Raw genomic sequence first — 18,512 nt, forward strand, 5'->3', positions numbered from 1 at the left:
AGGATTTATAAATAATGCACAACGCCAAAGAGAGAGACAGTGAGAGAGTCCGGCATGGAGGAGGACGGAGATTAGATTAGCTGAAATAAATGGTTGTTTCCATGCATCTGGCTGCTGTGTGAATGGCCAAGGCTCCCTATAAGACCTAATTACCTGAAGGTACTTTTATGTAGAGAGAGTAAAGTCACTTTTATCTTCTTTCATTGGAGGAATACCATTACTTGACGTAAAGTTGTAACTGCCGTGTCTGTGTAGCCCTTCCGTCCATATAATTGAACATAAGCTTTCAAACGGCTCTTGGAAAGTTGATTAACGAACATTATATAGCCCCATTATATAGACCCATGGACTAAAATGCCATACTCATTTATGTTGGTCAATGTTGTAGTGAAAATAAAATAACTCCGTGAAGTGGTTCTTTTTGTATTGTATGATGGGAAAATTCACTTTCTATGTCATACGCATGATATAGCCATACATGTATATTTAAAGTGTTCGCTAAACTCTGGAACAAACAAACAGCGAAGACGCACCCATGCAGCAGCCATCTGTCACCCGCCAGTGGACAGAGGATGGGTGGTCCGCGAAGCGTCCACTGTCCCATATCAAGTTCCTGAAGGAGAAGAGATTTGGTTCCAGGTTTAGGCCTCCCTTAAAAGAATCAAAAGAAATGGTTCAAATGTTTGTAATGAGGAAAGTGTTATATGTGTTTTTATTTGTGAACATCGGGTGTGAGTGTAACATGAGTGTAGCTCAAAATGAAATAAAAAAATTAAAAATGCAAATGTTTTCCCTTATCATTGTTTATGAGGGATTGGGTTCATCACAAACATGCCATATTCATCCTATGAGAACAATTATATCTGTGTGATTGATTAATGTAGGTAGATAAACAGAGTCCAACAAAAAACAGACTGTTTCTGATTAAATAAACTACTTCTCCAGAGTCAAAGTTGCATAGTGACACTGAGCAAACTCTGTCAAATGCCAGTTCTATTGCACAAAATCCTCAGACATTCAAGTATATAAATAAACAGAGTCTGAAATACTGCACTTCTGTATCATCAAATGTTTAGTTCAGTGGCTTTCAAACCGTAGTACACTGCTGATAATTAAAAGGCAGTACTCAGGGTTATCTGCAAATTAGACCTTTTTCCTTTTATTTATGCTTTAGTAATGCATTTAGATTTGATCTTTTTTTCTGGTTTAGATATACTTTTCACACAGTTTAGAGAAAGTTTAGTCACATCTCGATCTGTTTTAGACCCTTTTTTTTTTTTTAGACCTGATTCAGTCCTGATTTGTTTAGTTGTGATTTAGCACTGGTGAATATTTCATGAGGTGGTTCTTGTGGTGAAAGGTTTGAGAACCACTGCCTTAGTTTATTTGTGTGTGCAAAAGACGTTGAACTTGGTGCCAGTTTTGGTTTTACGTGGATAGGCCCAGTAATTACAGAGAAATGAAACCTAAACAGGACAAAACTTCTGCAATACTACGGTTTCAAGGGATATTTCAGGATTTCCTATCCAGTCCTTATATTTGAAGAGTTTAGTGGTGCTAAGCTAGTGCTAGGCTAGCGCATGTCTATGGTAACTAGTAGCCTGCATTAAAAACCTCTTCAAAATCATGGGGTCGTCCTCCAAACGTTGCCATATCTGATTTGTAGAAATCTCCTTTGTGAATTCCTCGTGTAGTAATGCCGGCCGCAGGTAAAAACAAACTACTGTAGATCCGGTAACCTAGCGGATCACTCCGCCGCTCCGTAGCTTACAACCAGGAAGCTGATGCTGCTCAAATATAAGTTCTTTGAAATGCAAAATGGTTATATTAAAAAACACAGACATTTATATCGGTAGTCTGGTGTTACAAGTGCCTCCGGTGCACTGTGCTTGGGTCAGACTGTTTTTAGTGCAGGCTACTAGTTACCATATACATGCACTAGCCTAGCACCACTAAACTCTTCGAATGCATGAATGAAAAATAATACAAAGTATAATACAAATCTACAACACTCTGGATAACTAGGAAATGAGGCCCTATGTAAAAAAAAACTGAAATAATCCTTTAAGGGCAAATTCTTCCATGTACATCCGGCCTGTCCTTAACGTCAATGTTGAACTATACTGGCTCTTCAGAAGCTACCATGTGAAAGCAACCTATTCAAGGCTTCTGCGTGTACACTGCAGAAACAGACATATCTGATGCGGGCTCCTGTCTAGCTCTCCTTCTAATGTTCGGTAATAGATGGGGAGGCTCAGATGACGCGTCTTGGAAGCCCTCAGATCACTCCCGAGCACTCAACAATAAGCAGCAAGACTGCGAGGATGAGATTATGTTCCTTGTTGAGAGCTCCGCAGAGGTTTTTCTTGTAAACAAGTGATCTTCAAAAATACAAGCAAAAGAAAAGATATTTGTTTTTAAATATAGGCCGCTTAAAGTGGGGAAGATTGGATCACTTTGGATTTTGGGGGGGTTCAATTCGCACTTTGTCCGTTAGACCAGATGGTAGCAAACCCACGGGACGCTCTCATCTGCACTGTATTGATCCAATCTGTCCATCCACTTTTCTGGCTTTTCACCGAACAGCTTCACTTCTATTCATTAACGGTCTGGCATGTCTGACTGAAAGACAGACAAGTTAATATGTGGGTTCAAAATATGGAAGTTCAGCAACAAACAAATGGCCACTGCATTGTCATCAGATTATTAACATTAAAACTTACAAGTCAGAGAAAGACTAATGTACTTGTGATACTTTTGAATGTAATTGATATGTAGTAGTTATGTGACTATGTGGCACAACTGGTGACGGGAACAGGGCATTATTAGTTCTTCAACGTCTGCCTGCTCCGATTAAACAGCAAGGTTTTTTTTTTTGTGCTGTATTCAATATGATTTCATTTATGTACTGTAATAAATGTGATAAATATGTTTGCGATGTAGCCTGCCTATTATTGAAATGTTCTTTTATAAGTTGCTGTTCTTTGGAATGGTTCGGAACAAATAATGTTCTTATTATGTTTTAGCATGTATGATATTTACAGACAATGCAATGATGTTTTTGAATTATTTCTACATTTCAGTCAAATGAGTTGCAATAAAGGAATATTGTATAGACCAAAGAAGCCTGCCGTCTGTTTAAAGAATATATGAGAAATATAAGCCAGCAAAAAATATTCAAAATAAAATAAATATAAACTATGCTGAACAAGCTCACAACATGCAGCTTCTAACATGATGTACTTATGATTGGCTCATCGAGTGGGGCAATACTTTTGTGAAATATGGACCTTCCAGTTACTTGCTAAAAAGAAGAAGAAAAAAAGTAACAATTAGAGGTTTAGTTTTACTTGACAATGTCAGTATTGTACCACCAATTCCTCACCACCAACAGGCCTGCCGCCTGTGTAACTACATATCGTTGGTCAGCCTTGTGCTGCCCTCTGCTGGATTGGGTTTTTAAGGCGAGACACTGCAGGTGAATAGGGAAAAAATGTATATTTACAGATATCAATTTGAAACTTTTGCTGTCGATCACTGGCATAAATGTAAGAAAAAAATGCATTGCAAGTTTTCTGTCATTTTATCTTTTCATAGAAGAACAAGGTGTTTTATGCCAAAAAATGCCCCAAATTTCCCATGTTTTCGGTGACTAGATCTGAATAATGGATAGAGCTACATTCAAATTTATGATTTCATTTTATTGATGAATGAGTTACCAGAGGGTTTCAGAGGGGATTTAGGATTTCTTGTTTAGTTTTAAAATAAGCTGTTTTTTGGTGGAAAATTTTGTAAAAATTTAATATTCACCTTATTTTTTGACATTCAAAACTCAATAAATGGGGCTGTGTATTAAATAATAAAAAATCCCTCTGAAAAAAATCTTCCAAATATTGTTCAGTCCAAGGCTGGAAAATTTGAAGTCTTTAGGTCCGACTGACGTGGACATAGTGTCGCCACAATGACAGAAAAATGTGTTTTGAGAAAAAGGCCCTTGAAATTGCATTGTCCCATATAACTCTATGGGGGAACATTGAATCAGCGCAATATTTAAACATGTTATTGTTGAGATTAGGTATATTTTCTATTTCCGGGTGAAAGCTTATATGTTCAGAGACCAATTTGGCCCAAAACCTGAAAACTTAAAAAATTGGAGCCAAGAAACAGCCAATGGATTTACATATAACATATCACATATAAGGATAACAAGCACTAGACCAATATGAATAAACTAGTCAAATAACTGCTGGTTCAAAGGCCATCATCAAAGTGGGTGACCTTATGCTCTTGCGTAACTCGACCAGGGCCGGCCCAGCCTGTAAGCAGACTGAGCAGCTGTTTAGGGCCCCGAGGTAACCAGGGCCCCTGAAGAGAACATTGTTATTGCTGAGAATACTCAAAATAATGTTGTGAAAACTGCAGTACAACGCTCAATATAGTTAACAAAATAGTGAAATTGTGTTTATTTGGCCTAGCCTATGACTACATTTATGTTGCCTACATTTATTTTGAACTGTTCATGTGTAGGAAATGTGCAGAGTTGTTAACGTTGTCTCAAAGGACCCATCCCTTTCGCACAGGACCATGCAGAGCACAATAATCAATGTTTAATGAGGGGCTCAAATTATGCTTAAGGCCCCGTGAAGGCCTGATCCGGCCCTGAGCTCAACAAATATTTTAGCAAATTCCCTTCCAACTCCTAATGCACAGAAGCAATGCATTTAACAGTTACGCAGTGAGTCGAGCGGGTCGTCTTGTGACCGGAGTGTCGGCGGTTTGAATCCTGCAGGCGCACACTGTTGTTGTGTCCTTGGGCAAGACACTTCACCCTCTTGCCTCCAGTGTCTGTGTACACTGGTGTATGAATGAGAGTGTGGATGGGTGAGCGGTTCCTTGATGTAAAGCGCTTTGAGTGCATAAAGTATAGGTAGAAAGGCTCTATATAATACAACCATTTGGGTGCGTGCGACATATGCTTTTTCTTTGCCGAGCAGCACTTTGGATAAACTATTCTTTAAAAAAAAACATTCTATTTGTTGTTGTATATGAATTCAGTTAGATTAAGATTATTGCTTTGACAAAGTGCATTGCCATCTCATCGCACTTTAGGTTTGAGTGGAGAAAGATGAATGACTTGGGTGATACAGGATAAAAGTGAATTCTCTCACAATTACACATAATACTCTCAAAATGAGGAGAGGTCACTAAAAGGAGACACCCTTAGGCTTCAAATTATGTGGCTTAGTTGATTGAAAATAAAAGTGATTTCAACCTCCGCCATTCTCACAATACAAACGTCCTCGGTAACAATGTTCAAAGGAAAGATTGTCAAGCTTTGTTGAGTCACTCATGGTACACTTTCCAATTGAAACACTCCCACTAAATCGTGAGAAATGCGGTGCTGTGTGTCTGGCTCTATGGCAGTAATAGCTGTTTTGGTTTCTTTTCTTAGTTCAGAAGTTTCTTTTCTCAGTTTGCTCAGGGCAGTGTTATTATATTAAATTACTGTTTAAATCAGTGAATGAAATTAAAGATTTCAAGGCACATCTGCAATCTCTCAATACACGCTGGTGCTAGTCATCCTGCAGTACAAAATCAAGAGTCAACACGTCAACAGCTCACTCTATATGACGTTTTTTATAATACAGATGGTTTACGTCATTATCATTTGTATTCATTTTCTTCAATACAGCTTATAGTGGTATACTGTCATTTTTCTCCTTTACACGTCTAATTTAAGTTTGTGAAGGTTAGCGTCAGCAACAGCCCAGAAACCCAAGCCCATGTTGTCCTGTCAAACACAGACATAAATGCACAGATAAGATACAGGCTGGATAATGGCCCAGACTGGTTTTCTGCAATGGCACTGTATTTACTATCAATATTTTGGGTGAGAACACTCAGGCCCATGGTGTGCCTGTATCAGAGGTAATGGGTCTGGAGACTGTGCGCGCATATTTTAGCCCGTCCTATATGCTCCGAGGCGGGAGGCTTTAAAGTCCCGCTGTTTATAAAGTCCCACTTTCTGACGCTCCGGGCCAGTCACTTGTTACTGCCGCAGCTTGGACTCTGCCTACACAGGTAAGGAGCGCCTCTCAGACACAGACTCAACTCTATGAGGATCAGCAGAACAATCTAGAAGGCTATGTTCAGTTCTCTTATAAACTAAATGTCGTATGGTGCAGTGGCTGCAGCTGGTGTAGAAAACCTTTATAAAAACGACTTTGCACTGAGCAGAAAAAACTATGGACCGAGAATAGGCGTTTGGAAATGACACGGTTCTTATTAATTAAATATGGGAATCAACAATTTAATCTTCTACACAAAATAATGGCTCAAGAGGTTTTCATAATTGGATAAACAATATAGTGACTAAGATGATGCTCTATAAAAACTACTGAAAGATAATTTAGAAGATTATCATTTAATACTGTGTGGAAACAGTAAATACTTTGACATAGCGGTGCACTGACTGTTCATCAAGCTATTAGCTAAAATTAGAATTTTTCCTGTAGATATTGAGCTGCATGTGAGCACTGTATGAAAGGTGATGGTCTCCTGACATGCTGAGCAAACGCATGTATGGATGTGCTTCACTCCACCTAATTTAGTGCCTGTTGCCCTAAACACTGACCATCATGGCTGCACAGGTGGCACCTACAATCCCAGAAGCTCTTGATGCTTCACTTGGGCACACACATGCACGCACGCACGCGCACACACACACTCACACACACACACACAGGCGGACAGAGACATAGAAACACAATGTCTCGTCTAGCCTCTTATCTGTCTCCACGCTTTGGTCACTTGTGTTTTGGAAATAACTGTACATGTTGTTAGAGACAACTACTGCTCTATCCAAGCCGCGATAACACAGACACAGAGGAGATATTTTACATAAGTCATGTTTGTTTTGTACGTGTATTCCTTTTCGGTCACGCCTGTCAAGAATACAGCGTGCTCAATTTGACATTTGCCAAATCACAACCAATAACAAGGATCAGCACGTAGGTTATAGGTCAGACACTTAAGATGATTAAGATCTTATAAGATGGTATTTTTATTTGAATAGTGCACCACAATGCAAATGCAGATTATGTTTAAAAATGCAATATAATATTAACTACAAAAAACTAGGTCCATGTTAAATAGCTGTTAACTTTTCTGTTCAAGGACCAATACCTGAGGGTGCAAATGAATTGACTTTCTAGTGGTGGTCCAAACTCATTCCCGACAGTCTTTCCCAGGAATGAGTTTGATTTGAAGGATGTTTCACAACTATTGGGGAGCTTTACTTCAATTCCACAGTAAATTAGAGAAAAAGGAAAGTCGATCTGCAGGGTGTTTACATTTCCCATTCAATTAAAGCCTATTATTATGTAAATCCACAGACATTACTCACTGTTTGTAAATGTAAAAGCTAGGATAAAATTTGATTACATTACTCTTAGCTGCAATGCCTTTCTGGAGGTCTTTGTTGTGATCGTCCCGGCCCGGGGCATTTAAACAGGCGCACTGATGTGACTCACCTCCGGGCTCCAGCGCAGGCACGCGACGGTATTGTCCACTGCAAACACGCGGCCTGTCTTCATGGGATACTGGGACTCTCCACGCGATAACCTTCTCAGAACTTCTGGACCTTTTCACCCCGCCACTGGGTCACATGTTCGCTACAGCCTTAGCTTGGCTCTTTGCCCCAGACGCAATGCCGAGGAGATCACAGAAATGGTACCGCTGAATTCTTTTATATTTGTAAAGCATTTTTTTTTAACCTAATTGGCTATAGACAGACTTATTGACAATTCATTAGTCCTAATTATTATTATTATTATTATTATTATTATTATTATTATTATTATTATTATTATTATTATTATTATTATTATTATTATTATTATTATTATATTTTATTTTTATTTTTTATTTTTTTTCTTTTTCACATTTGCCTTTTTACCTTGTCCATTGTCTTGTTTTGTTTTGGCGTTGCTTTTCTTCTTCTTCTTCTTCTTCTTCTTCTTCTTCTTCTTCTTCTTCTTCTTCTTCTTCTTCTTCTTCTTCTTCTTTTCTTCTACTTCTTTTCTTCTTCTTCTTCTTCTTCTTCTTTTCTTCTTCTTCTACTTCTTTTCTTCTTCTTCTTCTTCTACCTCTTCGTCTACTTCTTTTCTTCTTCTACTTCTTTTCTTCTTCTTCTTCTTCTTCTTCTTTTCTTCTTCTTCTTCTTTTCTTCTTCTTCTTCTTCTTCTTCTTCTTCTTCTTCTTCTTCTTCTTCTTCTTCTTCTTCTTCTTCTTCTTCTTCTTCTTCTTCTTCTTCCTCCTCCAATGGGTGATGTTAGAGTAGTTTGTCCAATAAGCGAGAGGCTGGCAGTTCGAATCCAGGCTCCTTTAGGCACAGATTGTTATTGTGTCCTTGGTGGTGGTCGGAGAGCCTGAAGGCACTGATTTTCAGCCTCGTCTCTATCAGTCAGCCCCAGTGCAGCTGTGGCTAGTAGCTTACCGCCACAAGAGAGAATGAAAAATGACAATGAGAAACATGTCAAAACCTTCATTATCATCATCATCACATTCATCATATTACATTATTATTATTATTATTATTATTATTATTATTATTATTATTATTATTATTATTATTATTATTATTATTATTATTATTATTATTATTATTGCTTCTTGCATTTTGTAGGGTATTGTTTGAGGTTTTGACTTCTAAATGTCCGTTATTGTAAAGGTCTCCAAATGTGGCCTCACCTTGTATGTACTACAAGTGACACACACACACACACTGTCCCATCCCAAAAAGACAGTGGCCACTAAAACCACCACTCATCATCACCACATGCTTGACCACACTCCTGGGAGACACCTGTGGGCGGCGCCACGTGTATCCATTCAGCCTCCTGTCCAGTTTCACTCTCGGGTGCCCTCAACATGTCAGGACCAAAGCCGAGATCTGATTTCCAAATTCATCATCAGGTACAAATGAGTCTTATATGTTGGTCGTTTCAGGTGAAGCTGAGAGAGCCGATGAAGGATCAGAAGGAGGCCTACTGGCAGGAGACGGGGCGATGGGCGGGCTACGAGGAAAGCTACGACCCCCAGGCTGGAGTTTGGGTGTCTTCACAGATATCCCTCCTGATGTTCAAAAGCCTCATACAAATAAGACGCGCCATGAACACAGGTAAGAAAAGTGTTAAGATACTTAAAGGGCATACAGCAGTTACAGTCATTTTTAAGATTTTGCTTAAAGGTTGAATTAGTTTCTCCTGGTTTGACATTATTTGTATATGAAAAGTTTCCATAACTGTCCGCATGCAACCATAGTGTAGATATGGGCCTATACAAATATCCTTACCTCAAAAAAACATGACATTTTTTTGTCACAGTTCGCCAACTTCCCTCACTAAATGCCATTCACCATCCGTTGTTTATTTAGGAGTAATCATTTTCAACTGTGAAGACCAGAGTCTGGCCACCATTGCTGAAAGAACCGTGAAAGAGTTGGTGAGCAAAAAGGAGATACGACCCGGAGATCGCGAGGGAGTCCTGAAGGCTCTCCAAAACCACAGGTAAAACGTCCCAGGACGCGCCCAACAGTGACTCAGTTCCAAATGACCCACATTTAGGAGTTTAGCCGATGCCGTCATCCGTAGGTTTGTTATGATTCTGCAAAGAGAAAGTTGAATGGTGCACATGTGACTTGAACATGCACTTATGGGATCATGGTCTGACCACAAAACTGTCAACAAAGGTAGTTAGTGCAGCGGAGTGCCTTTTGTGTGTAACGACACAAAGGAAGCACCTCTTAAAGTGATTGTATCAAGCTTTTCACATTGTTAAGTTTGCCAGAGAGCTAACAAAGTAAAGATTATACTTGATCACTCTATTTGAGAGATTTGATTTGTCACGTTTATGCTTCATGATGCTCATTGTAGCAAACATTAACCTTCCTCGCCACCTGTATTTAGTGATGATACTATAAATACACCTTGGCATACTATATCCCTGTACCCATGGTTTCAACTGCGATTGTCCATTTATCTACTGTTACCAGAGGATACAAAACACCCACACACTCCAGCCTCCTATGAGTTACTGTTGTTGCGGGCTTTGTGACTTGTTGCACGTACCGATGACTTGTTAATGCTGTATTTTTAGTCAGTCTGAGGACACGGAGAATCAGGCTCTGACTGGTGGGACAGACCTGCACAAGTTTGCAGTGAAGGAGAGAGTGAGTCCAATCAAATAATCTCATACTGATGTCACAATGGAGAAAATAATGTACACCTCTAGTTTTATAAGACATGTGTGATCACCGTTTTCCTTATTTCATGTGTTCATATGTTTTCATTTTATTTCAGAAACAAGATTCTGACAGTGTTGAGGCATCAATGGTGTTAGTAGGTAAGCTCACTACTGTAATAATACAGCAAGCAAGGAGGGTGGAGTGGGGATTTGAACTGCTGACCTTTGAATCCCTGCATCTAATCACTGAGCCGCTGTCGCCACAGGATGTAATGAAGTAGAATAAATGAATTGAAGTGTTTCTGTGTCTCATTTGTTCACCAGGAGCGCTGGACTTTTTGGAGAGGCCCACAGTTGCGTTTGTGCGTCTTAAAGATGCCGTGGTGCTTGAGTCGACCTTCGAGACCCCGCGACCTGTGCGCTTCATCTTCATTTTGATCGGCCCCAGCAGCAGTGACATCGACTACCAGGAGACTGGACGAGCAATGGCAGCTTTAATGGCAGATAAAGTCAGTCAATAAATCACTCAAGTACTTTATTTACAGAGGATCCAGGAAGTATTCATACAGTTTGTTCTAAAGCAACTCATTGTTGATACAATTTTTAAAAAAATATTCTCTTCTATTTATTGAAAATATACACACTTATATTGAGACTGTACCTTTCTGAACCATAGGCAATAAAACACATAAGTTAATAATATGAATAAAATTCAGCTGATCATCCTGAATGACCAGGTTATTCCATAAATGGATTTCTTCTTCCCTGATGGCTCAGGCATATTCCAAGATGGCTCGATTCATCGGGTTCAGCTCACATTGTGAAAGAGTGGTTCAGGGAGCATGAGATATTATTTTCACAAATGGATTGGCCGCCACAAAGTCCTGATCTTAACCCCATTGAGAATCTTTGGGATGTGCTGGAGAAGGCTTTGCACAGTGGTCACGCTCTCCCGTCATTAATACAAGATATTGGTGAAAAATGATTACAGTGCTGGGTGGAAATGAATTATAAAACACTGTAGAAGCTTTTGAAACAATGCCACAGTGAATGCCGGCTACAATGAAAGCTAAACGCGGTCTAATAAGAGCATGTGACTTGTGTATGATTGAAAGCAATGGAACGGGTCTGTAATGGTACGGGATCTGATTACTTTGTTCAATATAATGTTAATTATTTTTTTACTTTATTTATTAGAAATAGTTAAAGAGGATTCATTACTCACGAGCCCTCTGTATGTATAAAAATAGACTCTGGATCATACGTATATTGTATTTAAATTCTCCATTCATTTCAGGTGTTCAATCTGGCAGCGTTACAGGCCAAAACGCCCCGGGAGCTCACCGATGCTGTGACTGACTTCATGGACTGTAGCATCGTCATTCCTCCAACCGAAATCCAGAACGAGGCCATTCTCGGCTCCCTCGTCAACTTTCAAAAGAAACTTCTGCAGGAGCGGTGTCCGCCCAACGACCAAGTTTGTCTGGACGTCAAGCCACGGAAACGTACGTCCTCTCAGAGCACACAGATGCACTTGTGTTACATACATGTACAGCTTAGTGAATACATTTTGCTTCAAGTTGTTACTAAAATATATGATTAAACCATGTGATTATGTGGTGTATGATTTGCCAAGGTTGGTTTCTTGTAAATTAGTCATTAGTCTTCCATTTATTTGGTGAAATGTAATGCAGTATGGCTTTAAGTATTCTTTTATTATAAATATATAAAGATCAACCCCAACAATCTCTATAGTATGACGATCTGACATCAAACTGTAGCATTATTATTATCAAGTACAATATATTTTCTCTTTTAGCTTCGATCATTAATGTACCCCCTCCTGAAGACCCACTGGCGCGCACTAACCGTCCGTTTGGAGGGATGATGCGCGACATAAAGAGGCGTTACCAGTACTACAAGAGTGACATCACCGATGCCCTCAATGTTCAGGTTCTCGCCGCCGTCATCTTCATCTACTTCGCGGCTCTGTCTCCTGCTATCACTTTTGGAGGACTGTTAGGTGAGTGCTGTGACATGTTAGTTGGGTTGGGATGACATCAGGATATTCTTTACCTACAAACTGCTTTTAGGATCTGGCTATGTTAAGTGTGGAGCTCATTCTGCTTACTACTTGGATAGTTGTCATAAGAACCATAGCAAATACTAACAATAAACGACTTTTGCACTATATAAAAGTTATTGTAATTGTGAATATATTACAATTGACTCATAACTTCAAATCATAACGCTACCCAAGAAGTGACTTCCTGTTTCAATCTGGCACGGCAAAATAAAAGCACACAGCTCGTCTCATTGATCAGTTCAGCAGGTACTTGCAACATTCAAGAATATACAGTAATTAAATACACACATTTAAGTGTTTTGTCTGTTAAAGGTTAGGCAGAAAGAACGTTGAGCTAAAGAACTGCTGAACTAATGAACTAATGAATAAGATGGTGCTTTTATTTTGGTGTGCTGGATCGAAACAGGAAGTTAGTTCTTGGGCGGTGGTGTTATGATTTGAAGTTATGCACAGAGTTACATTGTAATCATCATCAGTAAGAATAATATTTTATTTGAACACGTTTACCTTATATCTGGGGACAAAAAAACGATAAGGCCCAACATTTGTTAACATCTTCGATTCCCATAGATTTATATAAGCCACTGCCCTCTATCAGAAAATATGTTTGTTTGTTTTAAATATTGTACCTTACAAGTGCCATCAGGCCGCGATTAAGATCAAACCAGGACTGAGCAATGTCTTAGTCTAGACCTAAATAACTACATTATATTTTAAGTGGATAAACTATCACTAAACCAGACAAACATTGAACTTAGATACATTACAAAGCCATAAATCACATATTCTCTTTGATGACCCTGAGTAGCACCCAAATTCCACAGTTAGAGAAACAATGCTGTGTGGGTCGATAGGGCTGCTGCTGTACCTGGTCTCAGTTCTGACAGTTTGCTGAAAGTCTCTCTCCACGCTCTGTTTCTTTGCAGCGGACAAAGTCGACAGCATGATCGGCGTCCCCGAGCTCCTCATCTCCACCAGCATCCAGGGCATCATCTTCTGTTTTGTGGCCGCTCAGCCTGTGCTGGTCATTGGCTTCTCCGGTCCTCTGTTACTGTTTGAGGAAGCCTTCTTTGCAGTAAGTTACCGTCAAATACAGTTGGTGATGTAAAAAAAAAAAGGTCAACTCGATACTTCCTATGTTCAGTTCTGCAAGACCCAAGATATCGAGTACATTGTTGGGCGCGTGTGGGTTGGCGTGTGGCTGATCGTCATTGTGGTGGCCATTGTGGCGTGTGAGGGCAGCTTCTTGGTGCGCTACATCTCTCGCTTCACCCAAGAAATCTTCTCCATTCTCATCTCCCTCATCTTCATCTATGAGACCTTTGCCAAGCTTGGAAGGGTAAATCCATTGCCATCTCACCATGTCATTAATTTCACAATTCACTTAATCTAACACTGTTTTATGCATTTCCCCACCCCTGATTCTCTGTAGATCTTCAGGGCCCATCCTCTTATACTAAACTATGACCATGTGAATACAACTGTAGAAAATCCATGGCTGCCGAAGATGGAGGAGAGCGTCATTTACGACAATGCTACTGGAAACATAACAGTTATCGTCAACACAATTAAGCCCCCGTACCCCAACACAGCACTTCTGTCCATGTTCCTCATGTTTGGATGTTTCTTGATCGCGTACTTCCTGCGCCAGTTTAAAAATGGCACTTTTCTCCCCGGAAAAGTAAGGTTTTGTGTGCTTCACTGTAAAAAAAAAAATCTTGAGTAAAAAAACATTGAGTATAAAATATAGTTGAGTATTGGTTCTTTGTAGGTGAGACGCATGCTCGGTGACTTCGGTGTACCCATTGCCATTTTCCTTATGATCCTCGCCGACTATTACATTGATGACACCTATACTCAGGTTGGCCAATAATCAATCAGCATTGCTCATCTGTCTATGAAAGAATGAACTGGTGTCCTAAAGACTTTCCCCCCTTCATAGAAACTAACGGTTCCCAAGGGTCTGAAGGTGTCCAACCCGGCCCAAAGGGGGTGGCTGATAAACCCGTTCGGAGAGCACAAGTCGTTTCCTGTCTGGGTTATGTTCGCCTGCTGTGTCCCTGCAGTGCTCGTCTTTATCCTTATCTTTCTGGAGTCACAGATTACAACGTGAGAAACCAGTTTAATGCATCATTTTTGAGATTGACTCCATTATAATACTGTTTTATACTTGTTTTCCCAGTCTAATCATCAGCAAACCAGAGAGGAAGATGGTGAAGGGCTCGGGCTTCCACTTTGACCTGCTCCTCTTGGTGGGAATGGGGGGTCTGAGTGCCATATTCGGTATGCCTTGGCTTAGTGCCGCCACGGTGCGCTCGGTCACCCATGCAAACGCTCTGACTGTGATGAGCAAAGGCCCCAAACCAGTTATCGAGAAGGTGATGGAGCAGAGGGTCAGCGGGATCCTGGTGGCTCTACTGGTTGGTAAGTTCACTGTGAATCAATGCAACCATTTTAACGCATATGTGACTTATGTGTTTGTTTTTAAATGAGGTCTGTCTATCCTGATGGAGCCGATCCTGAAGCTGATCCCAATGGCAGCCCTGTTTGGGATCTTCCTTTACATGGGAGTCACCTCTCTCAATGGTATACAGCTGTGGGATCGCATCTTGCTTCTGTTCATCCCCAAGAAATACCACCCGAATGAACCCTATGCCACAAGAGTAAGAGGGAGCGCTACATGACCCGCCCAAAATGAGTCTGTACAGTGAAATGAGCTGTTATGTTTTCTACAGGTGAGCACAGGACGAATGCACTTCTTCACAGGCATCCAGGTGGTGTGCCTCGTTGTCCTATGGATCGTAAAGTCCAGTCCTCTGTCCCTCGCACTTCCCTTTATTCTCATCCTCACCATCCCCCTACGAATGTTTATGACGGGCCGAGTGTTCACTGAACTGGAGATCAAATGTGTACGTTTGTTGGCTTTAATTGATTAATCAAAGCTCAGTTTCACTTTTCTAAGGGTCTGACGGGTTGTTGTTGTTTTCAGTTGGATGCAGATGACGCCAAAATTACATTTGAGGAGGAGCCAGGACAAGATGTATACTGTGAAACTCAGATGCCATTGTAAGACGACTTGCATCGCAGCTGCCAACATTTTATTTATTTGAAAAATTATAAAGTTTTTTTATATGAAGCTCAAATTTGTACCCCATGGAATTATGAAGGACATTAACCTCTTAACCCCCGCCTGAACCAAGTGCAGTCTTTACCCAAATCTAAAAGGCTAAAACAAACAGATCTTTTTCCTTGAGTTGTTGCCACTTTCTTTTACTTTTTCTTTCATTGCTTGTTTGTTGCGTTTTCATCCTCGCTTTTGTTGCTATTTTGACACTTGGGTAAAGCCAAACTGGATAAAATGTGCTTGGTTTAGTTTGGGGGTAAGAGGTTAAGAACTCTCAAAAACAATTTTGCTTTATTTATTTCAACTGTTGTAATTCATAATTCAATGTCCCTTGCACAGTTAATGGAAAGGGCATGTAAAATTTGTTATGCTATTCATAAAACAACTAAACCAGATGAAATGCTACTACAGTCCTTGTAGATATCTCTATATAAATGTGTATGTTTTGTAAAATGTACCAAAGGTATGTTTCACAAAGATAAATGTGCCTTAATAAATCTCTGCACTCTCAGTTACTGTAGCTGGCTTCTTTTCCTTTCCATAATTAAACTGTGAACATGTTCTTGTTTATGTAGTGAGAGAATAATAATTAGCACCAAAGTACATCTCTGACACGCTAGCTGTATGAACCATCTCGGGGCCCTGAGAACCTCCGGGAGGGGTCTCCTGGTGGTTCCCAGAGTCAATAATAAACATGGTGAGGCTGCGTTCCAGTTTCAAGCAGCTAAAATCTGGATCAGGATGTGAGACAGGCCTCAACTCTGACAATGTTCAAATCCAGGCTTAAAACAGTTGCCTTTTACTGTAATTGATTAATTTATGCTGACGTTTTTGTTGATTTCATTTGTTTTCTTGTAAATTTTATGCAACTGTGAACCACTTTGAATTGCCTTGTGTATGAATTGTGCTCTACAAATAAACTTGCCTTGCCTAAATGTATGTCCCAATGCAGACGAGTGTCACAAGTAAGCCTAACAGAAGATACACATTTCTAACACAATATAATATGGAAGAGAAATATAAAGTAAGCAAGTGCTTTATTAGTCATTGTTCATGCGTACAACAAAATTGTCTCAGATTGTATTTCAGTAATTCTAAATTACGTAGGCGATATGAGCACAAGAACGGTTGCCTGGCTCTGCCATACTCTTCCCTGTCCATTCCATGCAGGGAGTTAGTCTGGTCACGGAGCAATTGGAGCAGTTTGAACGGGCGGGCCTAACGCGCACAGATTGTCAGTGAAATAAACCAATTAGCGATTAGCGGACGTGACGACAGCTGTGTCCAATTAAACAAATATGAAGTGAATATAAACTCACGCGGAGAACACGAGGCAAAATCCTTGACTACTTCATCCAATGATTAGTTTTGGCTGATGTTAACGTTAATTGAACTAAAAACATAGAGGCGCAGCGAGTGACGTAACCTTCTCATTTCTCTGTGACGGTCGTGATTGGTTCGGCTCGGCCTTAGCCGCCAATAACAACTTGTCTACCGTGCGTGGCCAGACCCACCTTCTTTCGTGCAGAAAGAAGGTGGGTGTGGTTTATCAGGCTACAAGAACGGCAGCTGGGCGTGACTGGTCCTCTCCAGTAGGGGGCGATACTGTCACGGTTAATATGTGGTTGATTGAGATCTGCACGTGTGCGGCTCGAGAAGAAGAAACCGATCAACACAGGAGCACGACTACTCCACTGACCATCACATACGAGTTTTTCCACCTCATCCAAACGCGCTAACAGTTTATTCAAAAGTGAAGTTGTTGTTTTCACGTTTTGGATTCGTCCAACGTCAGTTTACGTCGCGGGCTACTTTGTGAATCTCAAATCATGAAGACTGCTGGTTCAGGTATGTAGTCTTCTTCTTCTTTGCAGTGGTAAAAGAGAAACAATTCAACACGCGTGTCCTGACTTGACGTGTGTGTTTATTTTTTGTTGAACAGCCAAGTGGACGACAGACAACGTAAAGACGCTTTTAGAAACTATGAAAGAAAGTATCGCAGAGCGCGTGAGAGACGTAAACTGGAGCAAAGGACTGAAGAGTTTGGATTGGGAGATCGTTTCTTTTAAACAGTTCACTCCTGAAGAATGCAGCGCGAAGTGGCGCGAGATAATGCTGAAGGTGAGAGAAATGGCAGCATGTCAATTTAAAACCACAAGAGTAAACTAATTGTTGTTGTTTTCCAGCTCCGTAGAATGAAAACCCTCACAGAACTTATTGTTGATGCTCAAAGTGTCATTGACAATCCAAAATCCAAAAAAGTTAAGGTCGTAGAGGAGACGCAGGTAGAAAGTCCTTTGCGGTATTGTCTTAGATTCTGAATATGGTCCCACCTTGTATTGCTAGATGTTTGTTGATCTATGTTTTCTTCCATCCTCGCAGCTCCCCAAGAGGCCTTTGAATGCAAATGCAATATATTTTGCAGAAAAACAGGCGAAATTGAGGAAAAGGAACCCTGGTATAAAGGCCGGAGCTCTGATGAAGTTGGCAAATGAGAAGTACAGAAAACTGCCACCTGAAGTCAAGGTAGGTTTGGACACACTTTCTTTTGGAGTAAATATTTGAATTTGTATGAGTTGCTTTGTTAATATTGCATTTAGGAAATATATTTGCAAGAAGCGGAAAAAACAAAAGAACAATATCAGATGAGCTTGGACCAACTGAGGTATTTAAAAAAAAAAAAAAAAAAATGGGACCAAACTTGAAAGTGCAAGTAATTATTCTGTGTCTCTGTTTTCACAAGGAGTCTTCATCCACATCTAAAAAAAGGAAAGAGAAGTGCGACCGCTGTCCCTTTGTAAGTTTGTAAATGTACAAACTATTATAAAAGTATCCCAAGACGTTTATGTTAAGAATGCTGCCAAATAATTCAAGTGACTTCTTTTATATAATTAATGATGGTGTATTTGTTGGTAGGAATGGTTACAATCTTTTCTGTCGAGAACAAAAGATGACTGGGATACCAAAGGAGAAAATAACAACCGTTTGGTCAAGACGATGGAAAAGCTTGACCCAGGATGAAAAGGACGAGTATAGTAGACGTTGCAAGGAGGTCTG

At 40.1% G+C, this 18,512-nt stretch overlaps 1 protein-coding gene and 2 long non-coding RNA genes across 3 annotated transcripts; all 3 read left to right on the forward strand.

Annotated features, from left to right (window-relative positions):
* Window positions 1–9,027: 9,027 nt before the first annotated feature.
* On the forward strand, window positions 9,028–15,423 carry slc4a1b (solute carrier family 4 member 1b (Diego blood group); the record flags this gene model as incomplete). Its single annotated transcript, XM_079576984.1, has 16 exons — window positions 9,028–9,181; window positions 9,437–9,569; window positions 10,159–10,231; window positions 10,362–10,404; window positions 10,570–10,754; window positions 11,543–11,750; window positions 12,065–12,268; window positions 13,258–13,406; window positions 13,476–13,670; window positions 13,764–14,012; window positions 14,103–14,192; window positions 14,274–14,440; window positions 14,514–14,755; window positions 14,825–14,994; window positions 15,067–15,240; window positions 15,321–15,423. The coding sequence occupies 16 exons, from the start codon at window positions 9,028–9,030 to the stop codon at window positions 15,399–15,401; spliced, it is 2,517 nt and encodes an 838-aa protein (XP_079433110.1). The 3' UTR covers window positions 15,402–15,423.
* A 1,760-nt stretch (window positions 15,424–17,183) lies between these two features.
* Window positions 17,184–17,715, forward strand: LOC306978738. The gene is made up of 3 exons (XR_013793918.1): window positions 17,184–17,303; window positions 17,398–17,576; window positions 17,642–17,715. It is a non-coding gene; the product is annotated as an uncharacterized lncRNA (long non-coding RNA).
* A 129-nt stretch (window positions 17,716–17,844) lies between these two features.
* On the forward strand, window positions 17,845–18,501 carry LOC306978767. The gene is made up of 4 exons (XR_013793924.1): window positions 17,845–17,981; window positions 18,056–18,120; window positions 18,199–18,252; window positions 18,372–18,501. It is a non-coding gene; the product is annotated as an uncharacterized lncRNA (long non-coding RNA).
* The last annotated feature ends 11 nt before the right edge of the window (window positions 18,502–18,512 follow it).

The sequence above is a fragment of the Gobius niger genome (assembly GCF_951799975.1).
Source record: "Gobius niger genome assembly, chromosome: 19".
In the NCBI taxonomy this organism is placed as follows: Eukaryota; Metazoa; Chordata; class Actinopteri; order Gobiiformes; family Gobiidae; genus Gobius; species Gobius niger.